Source organism: Gymnoscopelus braueri (genome assembly GCF_963280865.1).
Source record: "Gymnoscopelus braueri genome assembly, chromosome: 20".
NCBI classification, from domain to species: Eukaryota; Metazoa; Chordata; class Actinopteri; order Myctophiformes; family Myctophidae; genus Gymnoscopelus; species Gymnoscopelus braueri.
The window spans coordinates 29,867,670-29,892,686 of record NC_137622.1 but is presented as its reverse complement, the minus strand read 5'-3'; the positions used below and the strand labels follow the sequence as shown (position 1 = coordinate 29,892,686).

Here is a 25,017-nt window from a genome sequence, read left to right as displayed (position 1 = left end):
ATATTACAAACTGTTTTAGATCAAATGTATCCAGCAAAGGGCCTCTGTTACATTGATTGCATATAGTTTCATTGTGCTGTGAAGACACCCCTCACTGGGATTATGAGGTCCATCATCATTAATATTCAAATGCACAAGAGCAGCAGATGAGACCATTCTGTGTGAGTCAGCCAGCTAGAGGAGATGAACTGAGAGTGTTAGACGCCACCTTATGGACAAAATGAGTTCAGTGATGTTCAGCGAGATCCAGTCCGACAGGATAATGTTGACTGACACTAACCAGAGACCGTTTTAGAATACATGGGATATTTTTTCCCACATCCTCAAAACACAATCTCTTATCCGATGCTTAATGTATCACCCTCCCACCTTTTACGTGTAAGATAAGAATCCACTTAATTGTGGTTGGCTTTGTTTTCATTTTGAGTCTATTTTGTGTCATATACTCGTGGGGTCTTAAATGACACATCGAGAGACAATATTGCACCCTGTGTGAGAGTTTCTAATCAAACTAGGGTGTCATACAAAGTGCATAGATGTTTTTCCTTAGCATTTATAAATCAAAACAACGGCTACTTTAAAATGGAGTCATGATTATTAGTGACATTCTTTTTTTTAAAGGAATACAGTATATCAATAATATGTTGCTGCAACACAAAAAATGGCTAGTATATGTTAGAATATTTATTCTCAGTTTGTAAAATAAGCAAAGTCTTTAAAAAAAAATGTTTGTGAGAATGAGAACTCCATCACCCTGTTGCAAAAGTAGGTTTTATGTAACATCTTTTACGATTCTTTATTCAGGAGATAAAATTACATGGTTTAAAAGCAGCTAAACTAATTTTCAGTACACTTATTAGCGCAGTTAAAGTCAAAAGCTCTTTCAAGACAACTGGCTATTTGATACATCGTTCATTACCATCCACGAGGCGGACTGTATAGCATTCTTTACCAGGGATGGATTTGAAGAGGAAATGAAACGGATCAAATTGGCTCTCTCCTTCCTGTCTGTAGATTGACCCCCCCTTTTATTTTCTCCATTTGATTGGTCAATTAAAAGTATGCTACCACTTTCTCACTCTGGCCCCATTACAGAAAGCAATTTTGAGAGGCAAGCTGTTTGCCCTGCACTGTCTGTGTCTGATATGAGGAATTCCCTCTCCACTTTAGCAAAGTCAGGTTGCAGAGAGACAGAGAGAGAGAGACTGAGAGAGAGAGAGAGAGTTGGTAATATTAGCTCTCGTTTTATTGAGAGATCCATTAATCGTAGCCTTCTGCCGCTGACCCCGTGACCCTAACTGACCCTGGCCAACCCCTGAACATCATGTTACCAGCCCGGCCAAACTGGAGTTAGAGCCATGCCTTGTGTGACTGTTGAGACGTCACTACACATCCTGGTGTGTATACAATAGTCTGAGACGACACGTGTTACTTTAAAATGGCAATTTTTTAAACAGTACTGTATGTGTGGGCAACATATTGGGTGTAAATTGGGTAGCTGTAAAAATGTATAGGAATTAAGGAAAGAATAGTAACTTTTACTGATGCCTGTATTGTTTTTTTTTATCCTTTGCAGTCGGCCATGTCACTCCTGAAGGAAAAGGATAGTCATTTTGTATTTTAAAACAAAATGCCAATATGCTAGACGGTTCATTATTTTCAAGGATTCAAGTGTCACAAAACAAATTCAACCCATACAAAACATTAAGTGCAATTAATAAAAAAGCAAAACAATAAAATATGATGTGTTGTAACTAAATGTATTGTTGTTAACCACCTAAGCCCTATTTCATATGTCAGCGGTTCGAAAATAGCTGAGATCTGCCATTTCAGAAAGATTTGCACAATGAACATTTTGAACTGTAAAACAAAAATGTTTTTAAATGTTCACCTATGGTATAATGACATGCCCAAAATAGGGACATCAGGGTGAAAGTGGTTAATGCGTGTCTGGTATGGAACAGCACAAATCTATATTGCTGTCCCATACTAGACACAAAAATGCTAGAAAATCCTAGCTTCAGAGCCTATAGGCACTATGCTACACAAAGAGCAAGCATTAGGCAATGGAAAACTGTCCAGTGGGGAACTATATGTACAGTCAAACGCTGGCATAAAGTGTGCACTCAAATACTGCTACCATTAAGTATGCCACACGATCCAATATTAGTGGTGTAGAATTTCATTGGAATAATCCTGACATGATTGCAAAGCTCACATGCAGTCACCCTAATAATAATTTACTTTGGCATGTGAGCCTTGGTAGAAATGATGCGGGTGCTTATTTCTTCCTCGGTCTGTAACAAGCTATTTTCAAAGATGATCACTGAATACATTTATTGCAACTTTATGACGGGTCATTTAGGAAGTATCATTTCTCGGGTACTTTAGAGAAGCTCTTTATCAGCCGTTGAGATGCCCACAATAGAAGAGACTAGTGTGTAACTTTATATACGTATTTGTCTGATGGCTACATAAACTGCACTCTGCCTTCCTTGTGTGTTTTTTGTGTGTCTTTTTTCTCTTCTCGTTTTTTTTTGACAGCACCCGGCCCGGGCCTAGAAGGAGGAGGACGAGTGTTGAAAGCAAATACCTGATTGTGTTAGTGTCTCCCCTTTAAGCTGTTGTCACCTTGCTGACCGATTATGGGCAATTACCTGCTCTGTCGGAATCCTAGCCGAATAGATTGAATTCAGATTGATTTCTGCCCAGGAAAGAGAAGGGAATTTAAAGCCTTTTTTAATTGGGTATTTGGTGTGTGCTGATCTGAACACCGTGGCCGTCCCGAGGGGTCCTTTATGGGCCAATAATGGCATTGGGGGGGGGGGGTTGGGTGGGCGGGGGCAGAGGGGTTGTGCTGCAGTCTCGTCTGCTGACTCCCTCCCAAGGCCATAACCCTGCATTTGCTCTGAGTGCTTTTCTATTATGCATTGATAGTTGAGCATCAATCAATAAGAGGGGAAACAGAAAACCCAGCGAAACCAACTTCTTAAGTGTAAAATGCCTCTTAATACCCGGGGCCTTTCAAACAACTTAACCTGGACGCGTTTTATCCTCGCCCCCTTCCTCCCTCCTGCTCTTTGGAAGGGACACTTACCGGCGCCTGGCGACAGGATGGTTTATTTAGGGAGGCTGGAAATGTGCGTCTCTTAGGTGGAAATGCACTGACTGCGGCCTCCTCTTTAGACCTCAGCGATTCATCACCAAACTGCATGCACAGAAACGGGCGTGACGGATCAAAACACACACTGCTGGGTTGGCATTATTCTTTACTTGTTTTCATATTCTCCCGTGAAATCACTTTTGATCCCTGTACTTTCACATAAAACATCTCGTCTTCTGAGGCACTGTGAAAACTGAGGCCTTTGGAACAAGCAACTCAACACCAATGATAGAAAAGGAAATGACCTTTCATTGACGGTGCTTGTTTATTTCGGCAAATTACAACCGTCCTCAAGGTTGATACGGTCGGCAGAGCTCCAGCTGATTGCATTATGAAGGTACAGAAGTCATGTCCTGAAATCATATCCTATAAACGATTCAAAGATAATACCAAAAAAGAGGGATTGTTTACGTGAACCTTGTCGTTGCTTGAAATGAAGGAGAGAAAAAACAATGAAAGTCTACGGAATCACTTTTCAAATCAGCAATGCCGCCGTTCACAAAACGGGACGATTCCGGGAAGGAAAATAAAGAAGGGGGAAGAAGAAACAGTAGAAACTAAGTCCATCCCACTGATAAGAGGAGCACGGGGAGATTGGACCCAAGCAGGGGAAGAGATAAGAGGGAGACAGTCACAGCAACTGACCGCCACATAATACACAAGCCCACCTCCAGCCGTCTAAATCTACCCATCAGCACGGGTCCCCACTGGCCCGCCTGTCACCACTAATGCACCTTTCCCTATAGGACAAAACCCAAGATGCAGTAAGGTTATCTGGGGGGTTTTGCGGGATTTCTCGGAATTGCCAAGTTCACCTTTCTCTTAGCCCAGATGACAGCAGACGATATAAGTGTGTGGGGGAAGAGTGATCTTTAGTCATGCCACGTGTCGAAGTTAGACATTTTCAATCTTCATCAACGGCCTGCATCGTGTTCTCCACAAGCGTGAGGTCTGTATGCACAGTTTAATTTAAAAAAAAAAATTGGATAGTACAGTGAAGATGGGGCAGGAAACGGGGAGAGAGAGAGAGACACAGGGAGTGACACACATCAAAGACCATCGGGCTCGGGAACCGAACCCGCAACTTGCTGTCAGGCTGCAATAGAGCCTTAACCACTAGGCCATCGGCGGTTTCAAACTATTCACGTGGTAGTGTTTTTGTAAAACAGCAGGGGTTGGGAGCAAGGCAAATAACAATTTCTGCAAACAGTGTTGCCCTTTTTACATGGTGACATCATACTCTAGGATCCACCTTTCAAATGATTCTCAGAGAAGGTAGAAAGTGTAGATGACAGGTGACACGGGCCACGAGTTGGATTTGAACCCAGGATGCTGCCGTTAGGTGTGTGCTTATGATGCACTAATTGGTTGGGCCAACAGGACGCCGCTAAAACTTCACAGCTTATATGTTTCTCAATGTAAAGATATATTTTGATCACCGGACACTGTGATGAACAGTTTCAGTTTCAGTTTATCTTTATTTATAGTGCAACATCACCCCACGGGGTCTCTGTGCACTTCACAACAGGTCATACAACAAAAACATCATATAAAAAAACACAGTAGCAAAGAAACATAGTAAAATGTGCCCGCACGCATGGTCAAACAATTGCCATGCGGCAGTGCACGGCTCAAGCAGTGCACAGCTGAAAAAAAAGAAAGGAAAACAATGTTGAACAATGTTAAAAACCACTCTTTGGATATAAATATATCCAAAGCTAGCAATGAGTCCTTTGAAACATGTTTCCATGGAGATAACAGACTATAAGAGGGGTTGACATAATGGAGGTTATCTTTGGTGAGTGACACCGGCCGTGTGACCAAGTACAAATGAGGCTTTACGCAGAGAGGATGAACCCCCCCCCCACCCCCCCAAAAAAATCCTACTTTGGTTACACAAACTTTGTTTTCGGCCCTCGATGCATCGAGCCCTTTCCCTCCGTCTACCATCTGCTCCTGAAGAATCTGTTTCACTCGATGAGCCAAGCACAGCCTTTATTGGTCTTAATGGCACTATCAGCTGAGCCGCCAAACCAAATTACCTTTTAAAAAGGGAGGCCACCCCAGCTAATCATGGCTGCCTAACCTGATTTGCCTGTGATGAAGAGATGGGATAAAGACCAGTTAATGGAGGGAGAATGATCTCACAAATACAAAAAACTCAATTCATTTCTCCGGGAGAGCAATCTGTCCGATTCAGCGGTAATGGAGTGGAGATTCATTAGTCCTCGGGCCTTAGTAGTAGCACCGTCCCCTTATCAACTGAATGACAAAGGAACACTCACTCTTCCTCTTATAAACCTCCACGTTGTCGCTAAGGTTTATAGCAGGCAGGGAATCAAGACTCAAGAGCTTTTTAGGTACCAACCAAATCACATCAATGCCACTACGCACTGAAGAATGTTCTCTCAGTACATCATTGTTCAAAGCAATAAATACATTATCATTGTTCACAAACGACTGCTGCACAATTGTATTCAGCTTCACTTGTGAGGCTCAGAAAAGCATCATGACGAAATCATGATTGACAATAACATGTAACAATATCACCAATTCATGAAATTAATTAAGGATGGATTGTAGATTTAGCATTTTGTACACCACATTTCAAATATGTATTCATGCCGTTGAAGAGTCCAAGTCACAAATTACAATGCCATCAGTAGTTAGACTTTAGCAATTGATTAACTGTAACATGTTTTGCTTAGGGGGGCCGTCTGTTCCCCTTTTCTTTTTGACTGCAGATAGTAGTAGTAGCTGTAGTAGTAGGAAAACAGAGCGAAAAATGGCACTGAAGAGAAATGGCTATAGCTGAATTCAGGGTGAACAGGGGTATGTGGTTGTAAATAAAGGCACACTCAGCAAAACAAGGTCACTTCATGACGGTTTAAAAATAAAAACAAAAAAGAAGGTAACCTTGTTTTGCTGAGTGTCGAATCAAAACCAAGTCAAATGTATTTATATAGCACATTTTATGCAACAATCAAACTCAATGTGTTTCAAAATAAAAATAGAATATGCAAACATCAACCATGACAAAACAAAAAAAAATAGGAACATAAAATAGGTAATTACATAATTAAGATAAATTAAAACATAAGAATGAATTACAATAAAGCAACAGTACAATAAAAGGAATAATCACCCACTTTAAACCTATCTAAGAGCTTGTGAAAAGAGATAGTTTTTAATCTGCTTTTAAAAGAGGACACTGTTGCAGTGGACCGTATAGTTCAAGTGGTATAGAATTCCATAGAGTAGGGCCATAGTGACTGAAGACACCATAACTTGATTTAGAATTTATTCTAGGTTTAGAAAGGAGACCTTTATCTGATGAGCTACTGTAAGTGTAAGGGATCTGGTCGGTGCGTATTCAATGCATGTCAGAAACATATAGGAAGTAGCTTGGCCATAGATTTAAAAACAATAAGACACACTATAAAATCTATTCTGTGCTTGGCTGGGAGCCAGTGAAGAGAATATAAAATAGTAGGGATTTGTTCAATATTTTTGGTTTTAGTTAAAACGCTGCTTCAGCATTCTGAACAAATTTGAATTTATGTAACACTTGCTTTGTCAGTCCAGCAAAAAGTGTATTACAATAATGTAAGCTTCTAGAAATAAAAGCATTAACTACCTGTTCAGAGTCTGGCTATCTAACATCTAACTTTAGATGTTCCTTTGATGATAAGACGCAGTCTTGGAGAAGTTTGCGATGTGCTTCTGAAAGTAAGCTCGGCACCTAAAATCACACCCAAACTTTTGGCATGCTCACAGGGTTTTAGGGGAGATAGTATGGAATGAATCTGGTGCCTAGCCTGGGGACCTAATAAGAGAATCTCAGAGTGTGATATTTCTGTCCTTATAACTGAATGAAATAGCAAGGAGCATGCAACCAGAGTGCTTTGGAGCAACTATTAAAGTTTGTTCTAAAGCAAAGGGCCGCTACACTATTCTCTACACATACAAATACTTTCAGTGGAAGTGTTGAGTTCACTCACAGAATCATAATCAATCACGGTCTTATGTCTTTCATTGCTCAAAATTCAGAGGCATAAATTATAGGAGTCCATCTTCTGGTAGTGGCTAGGTACTGTCGAAGCTAGCTACTCTGGATCATAAGCCCATTGCCTCTATAGCGTAACTGACCCGGGTGGATGACTGATTGATACATGTCACTTCACTGTATGAGTCACAGGGGCATGGGGTGAACGATAGCGTATGACAGCCAGCCCACCCGACTCCAACCGCCCTCTCAACAATGCGGCGCTCCAGCCCCGAGCCTTGCCTAGCCCTGGCCCCCAGATATGATCCAGAGGACGTTGGGCTAGATGGGGCGTAGGGGCCACAGCCAGGGTTTGCAGACGGACATTAGGCCGGGGCCAGAGTTAAAATCCTATTAGTTTGAGTTGGGAATCAGATTATCGTCGTCGAGAATCACTCGTCTGGCAACTAGGGCCTAATTTACGCCAATCAGCGGCAATTATTGAGGGGAAGGGACCCCCTATTAGAGGGCCTCATCCACTTAGTCTAATGAATGGGGAAGATTCAATCTCCACTCACAGAGATGCACTGACTGGACTGGAGGGCTGCAGCTGAGCGCGACTTGCACCAGGGCAAGAAGAGAGCTCCTGTTATCTGTCAACCGCAGGGGTGCTGTCAGGGCAACCATGAGTTAGCCGCTGGGCACTGGTCCTTCTGCTCCTGGTTTGACATAGTTTGGAGGGGCATGATATACAGCGTGGGGGTATAGCAGACAGTGTAACACTTGACTGGCTGTTATGTGTACACTGGACTGTCTTGCAAAAGTTGTGTGCTTTGTGTTTAAATGTCAGTTGTTTCATGCCTTTTGAGATGGATGTTTTATCTTTACCGATGAACTCATCATGACTACTGTAAGTGATTACATTTTATGATTAGTGCCTGTTTTTGTTAGAATGTCTAAGGCTACGGTGTAGTGACATCATACCACTAGTTGACAGAATTATTATCTTGTCTCTTATAATTATCTATAGTTTTGATTTACTGTAAGTCATGGAAGCTGCGGTATGTTCTATTAATCAATTAATCGTCAGCATGCAATTTACAGACAACAGACTACAGAGTCTTGTGGTGAAACTGGTAGTTTTATCTCTATAGTTGCACCGCCCTCTACTGTCAGAAGAGCAGAAGAGCATGTTACTTGTCTACAGCAGTGGTTCTCAACCTTTTCACCCTCCACAATAATCACATTTGAACTGGGGACCCCCCAAAATAATCATATTTGAACTGGCGACCCCCCAAAATAATCATATTTGAACTGGGGACCCCCACCCTGACAAGCACTTAGTTTGACTCCACCGATAAATATTGTGAATATAATAAATATTGCGAAGCTAAACAACGTCTCGCGTTGCGAGGCGTTGTGAGCTTGTAGATCGGCTATTTTCAAAAGTTTGTTTTCCTTTTCTTTCTTTTCTTTTTTTTTGTCTTAAAAGTCCTTAAATTGTCACTTCACTGTCATCTGGGGACCCCCCCAGAATCATGTAGGGACCCCCCTGGGGGTTGTACCTGATCAAAAACATAAAAAGTGGTAGATAGGTTTCCGTTTTTGAATGTAAGTAGGAGTTATGCATTGAAATATCTTGACTGTATTGAATGGCAGTTTTAAAAAAAAGTAGGAACTTAGCTTTTCACATATACATCTTGCAGTGCACATCTGCAATGGGTAGGAAAATATGACTGTGTGTGTGGTGCAGCTGTTGCAATTTTGCAAAGACTCTTTTAAAAACATGATGATTATCTTGCTTCTGTTTGGTATAACATAACAAAAATGTAAAAAGTCAGACATACTGTACTGTGGGATATAATGGTTGATATCATATCACAAGGGAAATCCCACAAACTTTCGCATAGACGATTTCCAAAGTAGTTTGAGTGGGAGGCTTCAGGTTTGCAATTCTTCATTAATGCCTTATTAAACATTTCCAATATTTACAGTAGGTGGTTTTGGTATGCTGCTTCTGTATAATTTTTTTCCATCCTGAGCTGTCTTCCTCCACAACAACTGCAAAGTATAGATAGATAGATAGATAGATAGATAGATAGATAGATACTGTAGATAGATAGGGTATAGACTACTGAAGTTGCCAATCACACAATGCAAATTGGGTTTCCGCTTTCCTTTATGTCAAAACAATCACAGGACAGGAAAGCTTCCAAAACCTACATGATAATAGCACCATATCAAACAAATCTGTTTGATATGATGCCATTATTATTATTATGCATCATATTAACACCATATCAAACAGATTTATGCATCATAATAACACCATATCAAGGGAATTCACATGCAACTCCCCCGCCTCCATCTATGTGAAAAAAACCTAAACTGAACTCATTGACTGCATCCAATGAGTCATCTGGTTTTCCTCAGCAACTCTTGACAAAGATGGAGGGATGGAGTGTGCAAACTCATTTCAGACCGTGCCCTTTCTCTCTCTAACTCTAGCGACTGATCCAGATCACTCACTTTTAAAACTCTCTTCCTGCTCTCTGCAGGGGGTGCTTTCTGCTGTGGTGACCATGTTGTGTTGGCTGTGGGTTGTTTGTTCCATTTCACTTTTAGACTCTCATAATTGCTAATCATTACTCACTCCCCCCCAACCCGCAGATATTTGCATCAAGAAGGACATAAAAAAAGGAAGTAACCTATGATAAATTAACTTACTGAGTAAAAGCCACAAGACTCTGCCAAAAATAGCCCCTCATTCATGTTATTTTGAAATTGTAGATAGCCACCTGGGAATACACAGGACCTCAGAGGAAATAAGCCCTGGGCTTTTTTGGGTTATCCTTTTAGCATTCTTTTGTATAAATCTGTACCACTGTACCTTTTTTGCAAATTGTTGATAAAGTATTCAATCAATCAATCAATCAAGAATATAGGCCTACTTTTTAATTTGCATAGGTTACACACTGGCAGCTATTAACAGCTCTATGGGGGCACCATACCTTATGAGACTTAGAAACATCATATGTTTGGACAGAAGCGAAAGAGTTTGTTCCAGTCCTTTTCAAAATGTTAGTGGCATTGGCGTACCACCAGTGCGAAACATAGTTATAATATATTGGTGTAAAACTGGAAAAATAAATAGGAAATGGTGATTTTCCTGGGGATATGGCCAGTGATAGATAGGCAGTGGTGGAAAAAAGTACTAAAACGTTTTACTTAAGTATCAATACTGTAATATAGAAATACTCTGTTTCAAGTAAAAGTCCGGAATTAAAAATGTTATGTCAGAAAGTCCCCGGAAAATGTATGGTCACAAATGGAAGGAAAAAGGGACTCCTCGTGTGAAGCGTAACAGGATAGGTGGGCACCAAGGATGAGTGGGCACCAAAGGCAGAGTGGGCACCTCGGTGTTAAATTGGCATATTTTTCCCAAATGTACTGTGCATGTTCACGTCATGTAGGCCCACACGTTACATTACTTAAGACCATTTTTCAAATATATATATATATATTTTAACATTTTGGACAAAATAGCCAATTTTACATCATAGGGGTGCCCAGATGTCCCTATAGTGCCCACCTATCCTGTTACCATGAGAAGTACAGTGTCGATTATATATGGTAACAGGATAGGTGGGCACCTCGATGTAAAATGTACTATTCTTTCCAAAATGTAAAAAAAAAAAAAAAAAAATTAAAATGTTTTTAAGTAAAATAAAGTATACATGATTAGAACATGCTTAAACATTCGACACACATATTTTATTTGTTAACATTTTGGACAAAACAGCCAATTTTAAATCGAAGTGCCCAGATGTCCCAGATAGTGCCCACCTATCCTGTTACCATGTGAAGTAGCCTACAGTGTCTGTGTGGCTCTTCCCCAAAAAGAACAGATCTACAAGCTAACAACGCATCGCACTGCTACGCGTTGATAGCTTGTAGATCTGTTCTTTTTGGGGAAGAGACGGCCTGCAGGTGGCCTTGACTGACTGACTGTGGCGTTCAGACCTTCAGACGGACAACACACACGTGTCGTGACTAAAACACGCTAATTGACAACTAAAAACAAACACCATATTAAACACTCAGGTGAGTTTTTAAACCAACACTGCTTTGCTGATTCTCGTTAAAGACGATCGTGTTCGTCGTAGAATGAAGGTTTAACCAAGTTGTGTGACATTATAATGAGTAACTTTAGACATTCTGAGAGTTTTTCCCCCCCCACCATAGCTAGCTAATGCGAACTTGTAGCCAATGTGCGAGCCTGCGTCACACCGACCATAATAACATTAACTATTTGTTTTCCATTCTCCAATCAACATTTGTGTGGATAAATTAAAACACACTTCGGTGTTTAAAGATGATTGATTGATAATAAGTTAACCTAAGCTTCGTGGTGTGTCTATATATTTGGCATCATTGCCTATAATGTCAGTGGTTCTCAAAGTCTTTTCATCATAAGGACCCCCATTGTGGTATCATGCATTAAGGCCACGGACCCCTTATCTGGCTGTGTACCAATCCATTTGTACACTCTCCCTAGTTACATAGCTGCAAGGGTTCATTTGGTTTTTCCTTATTATCATTTAGCTGGGGTGTGGGGACCCCGTGGAACTCCCTCAAAGACCCCTGGGGGTCCAAGCCGGACCCTACTTTGAGAACCAATGGCCTATGTAATGTTACTGACTAATGTTAGATTATGAAACTGTGATAGATCTAAACCCTGCTGCTTAACTGTATTATTATATTGTCCATGCATTTCGAATTATTACAGTATACATTATTTTTGTCAACTGTCTAAAGATAAAGACAACCTTATTGTCCATTACATTTAACATAAAATGGAAATTTGCCGTTGGCACACTGGCAGCCAGTATACAAACAATAAAAACATAATTAATACATAAATACACAAATGCATTACAATGCTGTATAAAATGCATTCCCCATAGCTCAGCAGCTGTGATCATGGGCTGTAGGAATTAGGTGGTAGGGCTATTTAAACATTTTCTTATTTAAAATATCCACTGCAGATGGCACAAACAAAGTCCTGTAACCCTTTTTTTTGGTCTTCCTGTTACGTAATTATTTTGTAGGTCCCAATATGTATCCAGGGCGTGGAACTCTTCGGGGGGCATCGGCGAGGGGTGCCAGTTTTAAACCAATCCTCCACCAGAACATGTCTGCTCCCCCTGGGAGGACTATATCCATATATTCGCCTCCAAGCATCCCCGGCTCTGTTAAACGCAACTTTGACCCAGCATCATTTACCAGCACATCCAACAACAACAATGTCCAGAGGCCAGGTACAGTAGCCAACGGTGGAATATCATTTCAAGCATTGGTATAGATTAACAAAAAAATTCTGGGCGGCCCAATTGAGAACTCTAATGTTCTATTTTACAGTGGAGAATGCGCCAGCATGGAGGGATATGGAGTCAAGTTCCTTGAAGTTACCTTTCCCTACGTATATCTATTCAGATACTCTTAAGAACCTAAAGAAGAATACACACAATCCCATAACTAAAAATATGATTTCTGTCTGGCATGAGGTAAACAAACACCTGGGCGAACCATCTCGCCTCTCCTGTTTTAGCCCAATTTGGGGCAATAAACAATTTGTGCCAGGGAGAGCGGATGGGGGTTTTAAATTGTGGGCTGATAGGGGAGTGGGGCAAATGAGGGATGTTTTTGGTGCTAATAGGAGCATGCTGACTTTTGAAGAAAATAATATTCCTCGCATTCATTTTTTCAAATATCTGCAATTGAGGGACTTTATTAGAGCTAACCAGGATCACTCCATGCTGGCCCCTCCCTTATCTGTGTTGGAAAGAGTTTTGGTTAAAAATCCATTCGGAAGGGGAATAATATCAGAATTTTATGACCTGCTAATGTCATTTTCTCCGGAATCCTCTGAGCATAGGCTTAATGCCTGGAGAGCAGACTAAAGGCAGGTACACATTGCAGGACCTTAAAGTGCTCGGGGGGTTATCTGATCGTTAAGCATTACACACTGCAGGAGTTTATTTCTTGAAATCGGCTGTCATAATATCGTTGTGGTCTTCACAACAGGATTGATCCCCGACAAGGGCTGACACACTGTAGGATAGTTCACTAGGATGCTATCTCCAGAGTCAGACCCAATACATACATTTGAGTTTATTCCAATTCATTTTAATCGACGTATCCCGTGATATGCCTCTCCCCCTCTCCCTCTCCCTCTCCCCCCTCTCTCGCTCTTTCTCTCTCTCTCCCTCTCTCTCGCTCGCACGTCAAAGTGCGCAGAAGCGGTCAGTGACAGAGTTGCCATGTCCGCTTATTATAAGAGACTTTGGGATAGTTTTTCTGTAAAGTTGCTTTTTTGGCCTTGTTTCCTAATGTTGTTTGAACCAGTTATTCTCAAACATTTTCATGGCAAGGACCCCCAAAATAATATTTGTCCGCAGAGGCGCAGACCTCCCCCTTCTGAAAATATGTCGTGCCATAGACCCTCATACAAGATCTGCGTGGATTTGGAAAATATTCCACAATTCCCCCCCCCCCCAGATATCTTCTTTAAAAATAGCCTATCTACAACGTGAGCTTGTAGATCGTCTATTTTCAAGTATCCAATGTATTTATTTATATATATAGGCTTACAGTTGTTTGGCTTGTTTTCACAAACCTGGTTGCTTATTTCTCTCGCAAAATCTGGCAACACTCACTCACAGACAAACACATACACACACACACACACACACACACACACATACAGATCGCTCGCTCTCTGTGTGTGTCTCTCTCTCTCTCTCTCTCTCTATCTCTGTGCAATAGTCTCAAATAAACAGCCCCCTTCGAGCACGCTCGCTCACTCTCATTCTGTTTTATAATAATGTTTAACTTAATACAGGACTGGACAGTAACTATGCGGGGGAGGGATCTGTTTGTTGTGGTCAGGCCACGGTGGCTGTAATGTGCTCTCATTGGCTGTAGCGTGCATCTCCTCGCAAGGTGGTCGCAGCCCCGTTCATAGTGTATGATATTGTCTGCTGTCCTGTCCCAGACAGAGCTGAATATCTAACATGGTAGTTATCTGAAAACGGTCGGAAAGCCGTCGCAGAGCGGATAATCGCGGCCATATCGTCTCGCGGAACCTTTCACACACAGCGAGCATTATCTCGCAGATCAAAGGCCGATCTGCGTCAGATCGGGAGGTTTTGTCGGCGAGCGCCAAAAAATTTCGGCGACAGCAATATCGGACCCAATCTCCTGCAGTCTGTACGGGCCCTTACAGGAGGACCTAACAGTGGAGCAATGGAGTACAGCTTGTAAACTGGCTCAATCCCAGACTGGGAATACACGCCTAAAACTCCTTCAATATAATTGGCTCATGAGAGTGTACATCACACCTGTGAAGCTTAATAAGTTTAATAACAATATTCCGGACCTATGCACCAGATGCGGTGAAGATAGAGGCACATTGTTCCACTGTTTATGGTCATGCCCAAGATTGATGGACTTTTGGAGGGAGATTGGGCAGGAAATACAAAGGATACTTTCAATTAACATTGTACCAGAACCTAAGTTCTTTCTGCTAGGCCTCTATCCAGTTGGACAAAGAATAAGGCGCAGTGATAGAATATTCATAGATATTTGTCTTTTACAAGCTAAAAGAGTAATTGCATTGACCTGGAAGAGGCCGGATAGACCAAGCATTGCACAGTGGTTCAGGGAATTGTCTTTATGCCTACCTCTAGAAAAAATCACATACATACTTAAGGACAAACAAGAGATGTTTCAGGAGGTGCTTCATACAATATATGGAAAACAATAATCTGCCACATTTAATGGAAGAATCTGGAGAGGAGTAGTGTTGATGCCTATGTATGTTTTTCTTTTGTTTTTGTTTTTGTCATTTCAATGATTGTCTTGTATGATTTAATGTAAATGTCCATTTTTGTTTTCTTTGTATTATAATGTTGATATATTTTGTGTAAAAAAATAAATAAATAAACATATTGTTGAAAAAAAATAATGTTAAACAAAAAATAATAATAGATACTTTATACTTAAAAAATTACATTAATAGTGGAAATAGCCGATCTACTGAGCTTGTAGATCGGCTATTTCCACTATTTTCTTTCAAATTTGGAACATATACGAAGATTTTTTAACATGGAGGAACTATTGCGATTATCTCAAATAATTGTGATTATGTAATAATTGTGACAGCCCTAAGTATGCTTTGTCTAAACTTAATTTTATCCTTTTTATTTTATCAACAAAGGTCCTGACACCAAGCCAATGGGTATGCAAGGCGTGCTGATTGACAGGTACAAGCGAGGTGAGCTCAACCCGGTGAGCACCCTGTACCATCTCTCCCAGACGCTGCCACTGGAGCTGGAGTTTAAGGAGACGGTGACCACAGGTAGGAAGGCTTCAAGGCAGATAATTACACTGAAATTAAAGCGAACACTTTGAACTCAAATGCTTGCTTCTGGGGGTCACTGGAACTAAATATTCTGAGATGGGGGTCCGCGGCCAAATACAATCTTTGGGGTCTTTGACATGAAACCGTTTTAGCACCACGGATATAGAAACATACGCTTTTCCGAAAACTGTTATATGACTTAGAAGACATGTTGTAGAATCGTCCCTCAGGTCTTAATGGGTTGATTCCACCCCTTTCTTCAGGCAACACTGTGTTCCTTTATTTTGCCTATTGCGCCATAATCGATGGCGTGACCTACAAGACGGGAATGGGAAAGACCAAGAAGGAGGCGAAGTCCAAATCAGCGGAGCTGGCCCTGGAGGAGCTGCTGCCCGTGCTGGAAGGCCAGGCAGACTTTCCAGAAGCCTCGGGTGAAGGTAAGATTAAATGAGACACGAGATTTTAATAATAAAGTATGAATAAGAAACCATTATTTCAGGGTTCCCCACAGTCAGAGAAATTCCTGGAAACATTTTGAAGTTAGAAAAACTGCCCTAGAAAAGGTTTTGGAATTAATCAAACTGATTGGATACACATGTTTTTTGTTCATTTTGTTCATAAAAATACATAACATTACGTGAACTATGCAAAAAATGCAGCACTGCACGAGCTGCGTGAATGCGGCCTAATGTATGCAGGATGTCACGTGACAAAAATAATAGATCTACATGCTAGCATGTTGCACCGTGATACGTTGCTAGCTTGTAGATCAGTTTTTTTTTGTCATGTTATGCCTTCGCTCGAGTCGTTGAGTCTAGTCTTGGGGCATTGATAGCACACTGGTGTAAGAGCCTCATTATTGCGCCATATGTGGTAAAATGGGGTAAAATACTTTGGAAAAGTTTTGAAAATTAATTGTTAGAAAAGTGTGGGAACCCTGGTATTTATTCCCATTGGTAAATCTGGTTGTCACAGCAGGAACTATTCCTGAACTTACGCAAACTCTTAGAGGGGCAAATAGGTCACCACCCCCCTTAGCCAGGGCAAATAAAGGTTGGGTATGTGATTAAAAAGTGGATATTCCACTGTATGTGTGTGTAACTAAGGGCTGTGCTACTATTTTTCTTCAGATTTTTCTTCAGAGGGCCCTCCTCCCCTGCCAGTGAAGGAGAAGGAATCCACAGCTGCTTACAACCAATCCTTCAGACCTGTCCATGGTGAGACAGTGGGTTTTGTTGACTCAGTCTTTCTCCCTCTCTCTCTATCTCTGTACAGCATTGGTTCTCAAAGTGGGGTCCTTGGGGGGGGTACCAGGGTGTCCCCAGCAAAATTAGTTAATATATAGCGTCACTATCATTTTAACCACTTTAATCATATTTTGTACCGTGGCTATTCAAAAATAGCAGATATACAAGCTCATAGTGCATCACTTCATGCCTCGCTATGAGCTTGTAGATGTTGTACATTTTTAACTAAACTGCTTCTGGAGGTCCTGCACAAAGTATTTTTGAAATGGGGTTCCGCAGCCAAATGCATACGCAAATTTTTGGGGGTCCTTGAGTTGACATGACATTTTTTGAGAACCACTGCGTGTACAGTACAATGAGTTCTTTACAAAGAGGCACCCCAGTAATGAAAGCTGACATTTTGGTACATTAGCCTGATTCCATAATTCACCTGATTCCATAATTCACCAGCCACTTTTAAGTATTTAACCCACCAAATAGGTTTCTTCCTGTACACTATAGTCTTTCTAAAAATATAAAGATTCACGCCCCCGAAACAAAGCCAAATGTTGATCTTTTGTTCCTACCTCATCCAGAACACACGAAGAACCCTCTCAATGACCAGATACCCCAGGCTGTGAAGGAGCAGCTGTTCAAGTTGATGAAGAGTTACCCAGAGTTTTCTTCCTGTATCGGCTCTGCTGCCGCCTTCATCATCCAGAGCTGTAAGTCCCTATAGGTTCACTTCCTCTTCTTTCTCTCAGTGGCAGGGATTTTATTTACTTTTATTGGAGGACATGTTCACTGCTGGTGGTTCTTAAAATCTTAACCGTAATTTATTAAATCTTTTGTAGTACGTGACCCCCTTGAGGGGTGTTGTAGTTGCTTTGGGACATAACCCTGTTGGGCACCGCTATTGTAAGTATAGAACGTTGTTGTCGGGCAGAAACCTCTAATCTCCATATTTTTACTTTTCGTAAAGTAACGGCCTACTTGAACATAGTACAGCATCACACAAAAGCATCAAAAGTAGCAGATCCGCAACTCGAAACACGATCTGCTACTTTTGCTATTTTTGAATTTGAATCCTGAAAAGTAACTGTTTTGGACATACTGGATGAGGTTTCCACCCGACAGAGACCAGAGTAAAAAATGATCAGGTTGCTGAAGTTGACATGATTCCTCTGTGTGTGTTCTGCCTCTCTTCCTCCCGTCTAGCAAGCGGATGTGAGGTGATCGCCATAGGAACCGGGAACTTCAACACCAGAGAGAGTGCCATGCCAAACGGACGGATTCTGCACGATTCACATGCAGTGGTGGCTGCAAGGCGATCCCTCATGCGGTTAGTAGCACATGGCTGTGTACTGTATGTATTGTGCAAGCAAGTCCCTTGACGTTACTGTAACATCCATGTTTTTCATTGGCAAAGTAGTGGCCAACACTAAATGAACCGACAATGCCATTGTTTGGTGGTTTCAGTTTCAATCGATGATGCGTTTTATCCATTCATTCACCCACTGTTTATTATTATTATTTAGCTTTTTACCCCTTTTATAATTTTTCTCCCCAATTTAGTTATGCCAATTGATTCCTCCCCAAACACACAGCTGTGTTGTCACTGTTGTTGTATCTTACTGACTCACCTGCCAGTGAGGAGCCCCCACCGGGAGGACGTAGAGCCTTCGTTCTACTCCTCCCGCCCAAGTTCACTATCTGCTGACAGGCGTCGCCCCCAACCCGTAGCCGGATTACGTGCAGTGACAATTATCACCCTCCCCGCCCCCGAACACGAGCCAATTGCATTCGTGTAGACGCTCGAAAAAGCCGGATTCACCACGGTGGATTCGAACTAACAACCTCCGTCCGCGGTGGTGGGCTGGCATTTTACCCCTGCGCCATGCCAGCGCCCTGAAACTGTTTATTATTTATTGTTGATTATAATTCATTGTTACATTAAGCAGTAGTCCACTGTCCGGCAGACTATAACCAACCGATAAATGCTAAGACCATTTCTAATAGTTTTTATGTGTTCTTGATTTGCCCTACTGTAGGTGAATAAGGTGCCTTCAAAACATTTAACACATTGCAATGCTGTAAAAAAAACTAAACTGCTTTCCTGTCGATTATCTATTCGCTGCATTGCCAGGTACCTCTACCAACACCTCCTGCTGTTCTTCAGTAAGAGCCCTGTATTGAAGCAGAAGTCCATTTTTGAGAAGAGCGGCAGCAACAGGCTCCTGGGCCTGAAAAGCGACATCAGCCTGCACCTCTTCATCAGCCAGCTGCCCAAGGGAGCCGCACAGGTCCCCGCCGTTCGGTCAGTATTTGTCTTGTCTGTTTCTGGAGGAGCGGAGAAGAGGAATTCCTCTTCTACATTCCCCTTCTAGCTCTTTGAAAAGTCCAGATCCCTTCCAGCATGTGAGTCTGTCGGATCTCCATCACTTGACCTCTGGAGGATTTTGTAGGGACGCTGTGCAAAAGTATTGAAAATATTAGATTAATTTAATAATTTCCTGGTATTGAAAAATAGAGAAATTATATAAATTAAGTGTTCATAGATCTCATAGAACCACTGTCATTTCATATGAAGGAGTTCCTAGTGAGTGGGGATCACCTTGTTTTTGAAGGTAACTACCTGAACCTATAAGTATACTGTAAATATGTTACTTGTTCAGTTGACAGTAGTCTTGCTCATCATTCACATATAAGAGATAATGAACAGTGACATTGAGAAATAAACCCAGACAGGATGATTAGACCCTGACGCAGGGATTTATTACTCTATTCATTATCCAGTTTTTTACATGTCTAATTAATGAAGAAATCAATTATTTCATAGATATACGAAAGGATTTCATTGCTTACAGTAAAGACTAATTCGTTAGATTATGCCAATGAGGTCCGTCAAGTGCCAAGTGCAAAACCAAGCACCGTGGATTGATATGACCCAGGTGTGCAGCATTTTCATATTCTGGTTTGTTTTTGTCCTCTTGCAACCAGGCGTCTGAACCCTATGTCAATGTCGGCGTGGGAAGTCAGCAATCAGATCAGCCTGCACCTGACAGTGGAGGGAAAGGTGGGCGTATTCTTCCTCCTAATGCCTGATTAGTTGCACAGAGGTGTCGCACACTGAAAATAGCCGATCTACAAGCTCGCAAAAAAACCAGCTCAGTGGCCTTGTGGTTAGAATGTCTGCCATGAGGGGTCCAGGTCCCCAACGGCTCCCTGCTTGGCACAATCAAGTGTTGGACAGGGGGCAAGTCCCTGCGACATACCAGCGTCATGTCCAGGGGGTGTACTTGTACTTCAAGCTGCCTTGCGCTACTGAAACGGGAGATGCGTAGGCTCCTGACCTATGGTTCGCAAGGCTACAGTACTTACTTAAAAGCTCATTGCGTCAATGCATTGAGTTTGTAGATGGTCTATTTTCGGTCCGTGACGCCATTTGCACCTGTGTCAATTTTCAAAATAGCTTGACAAAGAAAAACGACAGTAAATTGAAACCAGTAAAAACAATGCACTTTAAAGGTAAGAACAGAGAGCAAGACAGTAAAGAGAGTAATATCAGCTAAAATGGGATTTCTCTTGTGATGAAGGTCTTCTCGGTGTTCTCCTGCACCATGGAACAGTGGGACTCCAAGGTGGTCAGCATGTCGGTCACCGACAAGCTCAGCCGATGGCAGGTGCTGGGCTACCAAGGTGCCCTGCTCAGCCACTTCATTGAGCCCCTCTACGTCAAGAGCATCCTCGTAGGCAAGTGGAACTTCATGTAGACTTATGACGGCCAGGCCAGTCATACTGTAGATCCATAGAACCTCACACAAATCGCTATACATTGTCTCTGGAGTCATAACGCTAAACATCATTCACATTTTTTTATATTCCATTTGGCTATAATTCCATATGTTTGTGGTAGGGGCCCATTTGACAACAATTCCATAAATCGTTGTAATTTTTTCCACCAAATTAGGTACATGATTTGACAATGAGTGTCAAACAGGGTTTTCGTAAATGCATACCGTTTGCCTGGAATGTGCTTAATAAATGTGTGCGATGTGCCCATTTCTTACAAAAAAAAGCCATATGTAATGAATGCAACATCTAATCAATACCCAATTGGTATCACACTTTCACTTCTACCCATATAGGGGATGCCACGAATGTGCAAAGTTGCACTGTATGTCGTAGAAACTATTTCCTCTCGCAGCTTTCCGGGGATCGCCCCTTTCCAGGTTTCTCTTCTGTTCGATCTGTTTTTGTTCTATTCAGCTTTCCTCTGTTGACCTCCAGGTGACTCCAGCTGCAGCAACGTGAAAGGTATGGAGATAGCCGTGTGCCAGCGAGTGGAGGGCATCACCCCGCGCCTGCCCATGTACTACTGCATGCTGCAGCCACACATCAGCCTGTTGCCGTCCATCGTGGAGCCGTCTTCCAGCGCCAGCAGCCAGCGGAGCCTCAGCGTCAACTGGACCTTCGGAGACAGTGTCCTGGAGGTGGTGGACGGACTGGAGGGCAAGACTGTGGAAGAGTAAGGATTCCAGGCCGTGCAGGGCCACGGCTAAAACAGCTGAGATTTCATCATTTAATTGTATACTTCATTTACATTTTGTCAAAATACTAAACGTACGGTAAACGCTTTTGCTGGATATACTGTACAGTAATGGCCAACAAATACAAAAGCATGGTAATGGTGGTGTGAGTAAAGAAATCCTGACGTGGTTTTAGTAGAATTTATAGGTTTAGTTATTGATATGAAGTCTCAAATCTAACCTAGGTTGCCATGGAACAGAAACAAATACCGCTGCAAGTTTACCATTAACCCTGCTTCTCTTACTTCCTCTTCCTTTCCTTAAAGGTCTCCCTTTAAGAGTGGCCCTTGCTTGGCCAGCAGGCTGTGTAAAGCGGCCATGCTGAGTCGCTTTACCCTAGCGGCCAAGGAGGCAGAGAGACAGGATCTGCTGGCCACCGTCTCCTACAGAGAGGCCAAGGTGACCTAACAGCTACCTGGCTATGTACAGCAAAATAGCTTTTTTTTAAAGATATTTAAATTTGGAACCACACATTACACCACCAAATTAATGAAGAATGCACACAAAAGAGGTACCGTATTTTCCGCACTATAAGGCGCACCGTCAGTGCGCCTTATAGTGCGGATGCGCCTTATAATCCGATGCGCCTTATATATGTATCAATATTGGTTCCCTTGGTTTCCGCACTATAAGCCGCACCGTCAGTGCGCCTTATAGTGCGGATGCGCCTTATAATGCGGTGCGCCCTATATATGAAAATAATACATTTATTGAAGGTGCGCCTTATACTCAGATGCGCCTTATAGTGCGGAAAATACGGTATATCTAGTGGTGTCTGAAGAAGTGTTTATCTGATTTTATCCAACAATTTCAAGGTGGCCTATACTGTGAAGAAACAGCACCCTATAATTATATTTTCTCATACTGGCAAGGCAATTCAAAGTGATAGTTTACAAAAAAAGTAATCATCTGATTTCTTCAAAGTTCTGTATGGGCCTCTTTCTGAATGACCACAAAGCAGAATATAGTTCAGCCACTGTTAATGTGATCATCATCACTACTTTACTGGCTGTTTTTAATTTCTGTACTCCTGGTATTACAAAGTAGTGCAGCAAATCTTAGCCTCCTTCGTTGGCACTGCTCTTTGTTTATTATTTAGCCTAAGATGTGACGTATTTTCCAAGCAGCACGAGTGCCGTTTTCTGTCAAAACCGTTCACGGAGGCTCTGCCCACTTGTCATGTTCCGCATGTTGACATCATGATGCACTCATGACAGAGAATCTCTTGAGATTCGAGCACTGAGAGTGAAACGCAGAGCTGCGGTGGGCAGTGGTGTCAGAACGCATGGCTGGTGTAACACCACAACAATTTCGGTCATAAGCTTCTAAATAAAACCCACACTGATGCAATTCATAGCATTAACGATATACTGTGTGTGTATGTATATATATATACAGCTCTCTCTCTATCTCTATATATATAATTAATTCTCCTGTACGTACTATGTATATGTAATGGCTGAAAAAACAAATTTATCCTCCTCAATTCTGATCAATCTTACTAATCAGCTTCATACTTTTACCTCCCAGCAAGCTTTTAGAATACAAAAGGATCACTAAGTAATGGAGGTTTGCTTTTACCTGTCAAAGTGGCAGTAAATGGTATCTTTTAATTTGTGTCTTGGTTATTTTAGATTTGTTGCCATTTAAATATTCGCTTTTAATCAGCTTTTATTATTGTATTATGTTTTACATTCTGTAAATCTAGACTCTTCGTCCTATTACCTTTCTGGCCATTATTGGAGTAATGATTTGGTTGTTGTTAATGTTTCCCTGCAGATGATGGCCAAGCCCTACCAGGAGGCTAAGAGCTTGCTGAAGTCCTACCTGCAGCAACAGGGCTACGGTAGCTGGGTGCACAAATCGCCGGTCAGTGACCAGTTCAGCTTATGAGCACACAAAACTACCTCTGGATTACGTAATGGCTCCCAAAGACGTAGCTGTTCACCAAACGCTACTGTTTAAAAGAGGAAATGTGTAACTGCACGTATTTTATTTACCTATAATTTCTAAGCTGTTGTGTTAAACAGCATATTTTCTAATGGCTTTTCATCCGTTATACCAAATACCCAAGTATTTTACTGTAAGTACATGTAAGTGTAAGTGTACTTAAAGTTGTTCTGGTAAAACATATTTTCTGTTGCCGTTTCGGTTTCACCACGGTTTTTGACATTGTGTTTCATATACAGTAAATCCTAGTTTGTTTTGAAGAAATTCTGGCGTGAATGGTCAATGCTTTATACTTTAAACAAGAAATATTTTCCAAGCTGTTTTTGGGCCTTTAAAAAAAAAAAGCCTTTATTGACAGGTGTAGACGTGACAGGGAACTTTGAGAGAGAACGGGAGTGACATGCAGCAAATGGTCCAGCTGTTAGGCATTAGAGGCAAGCCGCATTTGATCGTTTACACAATACATAAATAAAAGGTTTACTGTTAACTGTGATGGCTGTAAACACATTGGTTGAATTGTTTTTGTTAAGAAATGGCGCCACACCCAGTATGCTTGGAAAAAATTGTTGCATGCTTGCAGCTGACGGTACAAGTGCTACTAGTAACTTCCTTACAGACACTTATCCTATCCGCAAGTTTCCAGTGTCCCATGAGCCCTTGCGTGAATTTTCTGCATCACTTTGTGTTGTCGCTCATTCCACTCCACACAGCTGATTCAAATTAATGATCAATGGCTCTTGACGCTTGCACTTAGCTGTAGTCTAACTCCTGTCCTGTGTTTCATTCTAACTGGCTGCTGTTACCAGTGTTGCCAGATAATGCAAGAGAAACAAGCGGCCAGGTCTATGGAAACAAGCCCAAAAGAAGCTACTAGGCTGTATTTTACCACTTTACATTGGCTATTTGAAAATAGCAAAATAGCTTGTTCCCCCTCACTCTGTCTGGCTGTTTCCTCGTGTGAGGGGGGGGGGGGCAGGGGGCTGTGGAAAGTTGAGATTGTTCTTGAATAAAGTTCATGTTGGCCTAACATTATGTATGTCAATTATTTGCAAGCTATTGAACATCAGTCATAAAGGTAATCAGCAGGTAATAGTTGAACATCAAATTATGTAAATTTTCAGAGCAGTGTCTATGTATTTATATGGATTAAAGTTCTCAGTCGCCACGACTGATTTCAGTCATTTGGATTCCATAGAAGTAAGCATGTCACACACTGAAAATAGGCTAACTACAAGCTAACTACAAGCTCACAACGCGTCGCAGTGTGTTATTTTAAGATTAAAGGGTATTTGAAGTGGTCAAGCTAGCAATAGAATACATGTTCAATCTTCCAGGAAAACCTAATGGTCTCGGATATTTTCATTAAAGTAAAGGTTAAAACCTCAATCTGCAATTTCAATTTCAACTGGTTGGCTGTATGGCTACCAAAACATTATGATTGTACATATTGTGCAAATTGTTTATGAAACAGTGCTAGTGTGTGGTGGGCTCCTTTCACGCCGTTTCACAGATTAGGACTTGGCCTAACAAAAATTTTCGGTTGTGAGATTTTATATTGCTTTAAAATCCATGGTATTGCCAAGTGTTTATATGAATTAAAAAGGCATACAATTACAAGACAAATGTCAATACTAGCTATTATATATTCAGGTATATTATCCCCTTAATAAAAACAAGCA

At 41.5% G+C, this 25,017-nt stretch overlaps 1 protein-coding gene across 1 annotated transcript; it reads left to right on the top strand.

Moving 5' to 3' along the window:
• Positions 1 to 11,215: 11,215 nt before the first annotated feature.
• Positions 11,216 to 23,936, top strand: adad1 (adenosine deaminase domain containing 1 (testis-specific)). Its single transcript, XM_080415878.1, has 13 exons — positions 11,216 to 11,252; positions 12,260 to 12,469; positions 15,430 to 15,570; positions 15,837 to 16,010; positions 16,704 to 16,790; positions 17,396 to 17,524; positions 18,018 to 18,141; positions 18,946 to 19,116; positions 19,800 to 19,875; positions 20,396 to 20,552; positions 21,090 to 21,327; positions 21,655 to 21,787; positions 23,168 to 23,936. Exons 2-13 carry the CDS (start codon positions 12,268 to 12,270, stop codon positions 23,279 to 23,281), a joined length of 1,746 nt encoding a protein of 581 aa, XP_080272004.1. The 5' UTR covers positions 11,216 to 11,252; positions 12,260 to 12,267; the 3' UTR covers positions 23,282 to 23,936.
• Positions 23,937 to 25,017: the final 1,081 nt, after the last annotated feature.

Coding starts and splice junctions, on each gene's coding strand:
- adad1 (XM_080415878.1), top strand. CDS start 12,268: ATGTATCCAGGGCGTGGAACTCTTCGGGGGGCATCGGCGAGGGGTGCC. Junction 15,571..15,836: donor TAAGGAGACGGTGACCACAG/GTAGGAAGGCTT, acceptor CCCTTTCTTCAG/GCAACACTGTGTTCCTTTAT. Junction 19,117..19,799: donor GCACAGGTCCCCGCCGTTCG/GTCAGTATTTGT, acceptor TCTTGCAACCAG/GCGTCTGAACCCTATGTCAA.